We start from the raw sequence: 4,112 nt of genomic DNA, 5'->3' as shown, positions 1-4,112 counted from the left end.
GAGGTTGAGATGTAAGTATCAGAGGCATTAAACCAAGGGTAGAATTTCTTTAATTATACCAAAACTTTCTGTACATCAGGTAAGTGTCCCTAAGTAATATCATCATTCCTTGCTGCTAAAAAATGCCTAGCCAAAGGATACTCAATCAGTAAACTTCTGAGCACTGACAAATGGGTGTTTTAAGCCACTGAGTTGCCTACTGATTGTTATGCAGCATTATTTTAATAGCTAACAGATATGTTCTCTCAAACTGGGTTTCCCTCCTGCCTCCACATTTTCATCACCTATGAATTATCTAGCTAGTAATCCAATAAACATCTTCATGATTATACTCTTTCCCCTCCTCACCAACACACACACACACACACACACACACCAATCAGTCACAAGTAGTGACAATTCCACTTTCAGAGTATTTCTTTAACTATTTTACTCTATTCCTGCTGTAACTATTCTAAGTTATGATTTCATAATATTAAAATTGTTTCTTTGTCCCATATCTACTCCGTCCCCTACCTTGTATCATTCTTTCATATGCCAAGAACATTATCCTAAAAGAGATTTCATCATGTAACACTGTCAGGCTTCAACATCTCTGGCCAAACTTATAACTTGGCTTGTTATTGGAAAGTCTATTATCCAGTCTCATCTTCAGACACATTACAGCCTTCATCTATGCTCTAGAATTTATAAATTACTATCTGATTTCCAAATACATGACTATATTCCTCTGTGCCTACTGTTCACACTACCTAGAACTGCACTGTCCAATAGGGTAGCCATTAACCACATGTGGCTGCTGGAATGTAAATAAACTGAAATGAAATATAATTTAAAATTCAGTTCCTCATTCACACCAGCCACATTTCAAGTGCTCAACAGCTACACGTGGCCAGCAGTTACCATGTTGGGTAATGTAGATTATAGAACATTTCCATTATCACAGAATATTTTACAGTTGATCTAACATGTTTTCTCTCTTATAATAAATGCCTGCTCTAGTGAACTAGCCAGTTAGGTCCAAACTATATTTGTATTACCTGATATTCATGCCATTATTCCCATTGACAAAATATAGAGGAAAAAGGGAAAATTCACGGATAATCAGGCTTGGATTTATCCCTTTACCAGGTTTCAAAAGGACTAATGAAGGAACTAGTTACACAGAATTACACAGAAGATAACTAATGAGTTTTATAATATGTGACTAATTTTAGAATTGGGATTCAGAGCAATTCAATGGAATCCTAGTACTACTGATTTGATCTCTTATCTGATTAGCTTTCAGGGAATCCCCAGTAAACTCTGGCTCCTGTTGTGATCATTTTTCAAGGCCCAAATTCAAATTTCACCTTCTCCCTTTAATATTCCATGTCATTTCTTCCTTCTGAAATTGCCATATCCCACCCCATCTGGAATTAATTCTCATTTTACAGCCGTGGTTCTATTTTGCTTTATATATCACATTATATTGAGATCACATATTGGTTGGATTCAATAGAATTTAATAGAGTTGAAAAATTATTTACTAATCATTATGAGATTCTACAGAATAAAAGTAGATGAAGAGGATGACAGGAATCATGCTGTATATTATATATGTAATTATTATCTTAATTATGTAATAAATTGTTATATTGATAATGCATTATCTATATATTATTTGATGACATATATGATCTATATTTTCTCTATCTCTTCCTGCCTCACAGTGTTCACTAGAATATTAAAGAGACTGGTGAATCTCAGTTTAGAGGCTTCTCAGAAAATCCCACATTTTAAAAGAGGTTATATTCAAAGGCAATGCTTATTAATTCATGTGGGTGAATGTTGTTGAAGGATTTCAGCAACTGTAAGAGCCTGAGGATATTTTGGGGTAGAAATGTCTTCTAGTAACCTTCCAATCCCACTGTATGGAGGGAGTCCAGTTCCAGCTATAGGAAGAAAACTGGACGCCAACTTTGATGTGACCTTACTCTTTCAGTCAACTAATACAGGTCACTAAACATGCAAATCAAGGATTCCATTTAAGAGAATTCTAAAACTACATTTCAGTTCACGGGGAACCATTCCTGATAGAGTTTGTTTACCCATACAATGAACAATTCTACTGTGGCTACATTTCAAGAAGAAATCAAAGCAAAGCAATGGAATTTATTGCATCTCATTAGGTGCTATAGAAGCATTCATCCATCATTTGCTAACAGAAAGACATTCATAGTCGCCTTCCCTTTAACAAATGTAATCAATACAATTGGTAATGAGAGTAGCAATCAGGTGGCAATACCCTGGGAGGAAAACCAAGTGCTTTGTTTAACAGTCACAACAAAATGTCAGAAAAATTTCATCAATGAAAGACACTTACATTACTAAAAAAACAAAGAAAAAATCCAAGCCCAGGTGCTTTACACTACACACTGTCTCTGGATTTTGCTTTTTCATTACAGCTTTTACATGGACTTATGACTAAGAGTATTGGCTCTCACTTCTGAAATCTCACTGTGCTTTTGCTGTATCTTACACCTGGCATTCAGGACTGTAGTTATAGTTGGACTTGTGTTATCTCTTGTCTGTGCTCTTTAAAGGATAGGCAATTCTTTAAACCATTGTACTCTTTGTTGCACCTATGCCTAGCACAACTGAGATACTGAATGAATGTCAGTTGCATTAAACAACTATTTATGTATATATAATATTAGCTTCTTCATATTTTAGCTAGTTAGACTCTTTAGCAAAAGCAGGATAGTGTAATGATTAAGAACAAACACTAGGGCGGGGGAGAGGAGGTGGCGAGTCCGTGTCCCCTGACCCTTGGCCCCCAGCGACTCCGCACCCCTGCAGACACCCCAAGATGATGGGCTATGAGGAGTCAGAGCTGGAGTCGGTGGAAGGGGGAGAGGCCGTGGCTGACCCAGGGCCACCCCCAGAACCCCGAGCCCCCGAGCCCGGAGCCCCAGTGCCGGAGCTCGGCCTGGACCTGAGCCTGAGCCCTCTGTCCGAGAGCCCCGGGCGCGGGCGGTCCAACTGCAGCCCGGGACGGCGGAAGGGGCGGGCGGACCGGCGGGGCGGGGCCCGCAAGGGGCGGCAGGTCCGCTTCCGCCTGGCGCCGCCCTCCCCGGTACGGTCCGAGCCGCCAAAATATTAAAAAAAAAAAGAACAAACACTAGTCTCAGTGTTTAAATATCCACTCTTTCAGTTTTTAAGTTGGGCAAGGCATTCAACTTCTCTAAACTTCAATTTCATTTTTAAAGTGAAATTAATAATCATTTTAGGGTTGTGAAGAATAAATGAAATAATACTAAAGGATTATTTAAAATAAGGAATTTTAAACTATTATTATCATTAATTTGGTCAAACTCACACTTACCTTTAACAACTTCCCTAATGCTAAAATAATATTGTAGGGACTAAAAAGATTAAGGATACTAATCGTAATTGGCAATTTGGGGGTTCATTTGTCAAAGATTTGGGAATATGAAAGAAGGTGATGTTGTCTACATCTTGTATTAAAACACACTGAAAGGAGTAAAAAATGCCCAATATGTAACAATAATAACTTGTTAACTTAAAGACAGTGCTTTGGATTTCAAAGCAGTTCCTCTTCACAGCAACCAGTTAAATAACCCAACACTTGGCTAAGATGAGTTATTAATTCCATTTCAATTATGAGAGATTATCTATAACTGGCAAAAAGTATCTTCTGTAGTTGCAGAGTCAGCTTCACCAGCCTGATGCTCATGCCAGAAAAGCCAAATGAATAACAGATTTGCTGTGAGCAACTTTGCAAATTTCTTGCAATAAGCCCTGTAATTTGCTTAAAGGTGTAATGTGCCACCAATAACTGGACTGGTTTGAATTCTGTTAGTGCAATGCAGCATCTGCTGATACCATCCCTTCCTCCTAATTACAATTAATAGAGCCCCTCTGACTTTTTTAATTTCCAATTCCAGTGTATTCGTTGTTCAAAGCTGTTTGAGTCATTATGATTGTTGTTCTCCAATCATGGATTAATTCTCTCAAGAATGAACTGGGAGATAATTGGATGAGGTGATGGCTTCACCATAAAAACTGATATTTAAGACAGAAAGTTAAGTGTGGATATGTGTGGATGT

General features: G+C 38.0%; 1 protein-coding gene across 1 annotated transcript; it reads left to right on the top strand.

The window, feature by feature from the left end:
* Nucleotides 1-2,776: 2,776 nt before the first annotated feature.
* Nucleotides 2,777-3,145, top strand: LOC308620822 (protein phosphatase 1 regulatory subunit 35-like; the record flags this gene model as incomplete). The annotated part of the gene is made up of 1 exon (XM_081240715.1): nucleotides 2,777-3,145. The coding sequence occupies exon 1, from the start codon at nucleotides 2,852-2,854 to the stop codon at nucleotides 3,143-3,145; it is 294 nt and encodes a 97-aa protein (XP_081096841.1). The 5' UTR covers nucleotides 2,777-2,851.
* Between the last annotated feature and the right edge of the window lie 967 nt (nucleotides 3,146-4,112).

Source organism: Mesoplodon bidens (genome assembly GCF_964165515.1).
Source record: "Mesoplodon bidens genome assembly, chromosome: 7".
Classification (NCBI taxonomy): Eukaryota; Metazoa; Chordata; class Mammalia; order Artiodactyla; family Ziphiidae; genus Mesoplodon; species Mesoplodon bidens.
The sequence above is the reverse complement of the archived record's forward strand: the minus strand, read 5'-3'. Positions and strand labels throughout refer to the sequence as shown.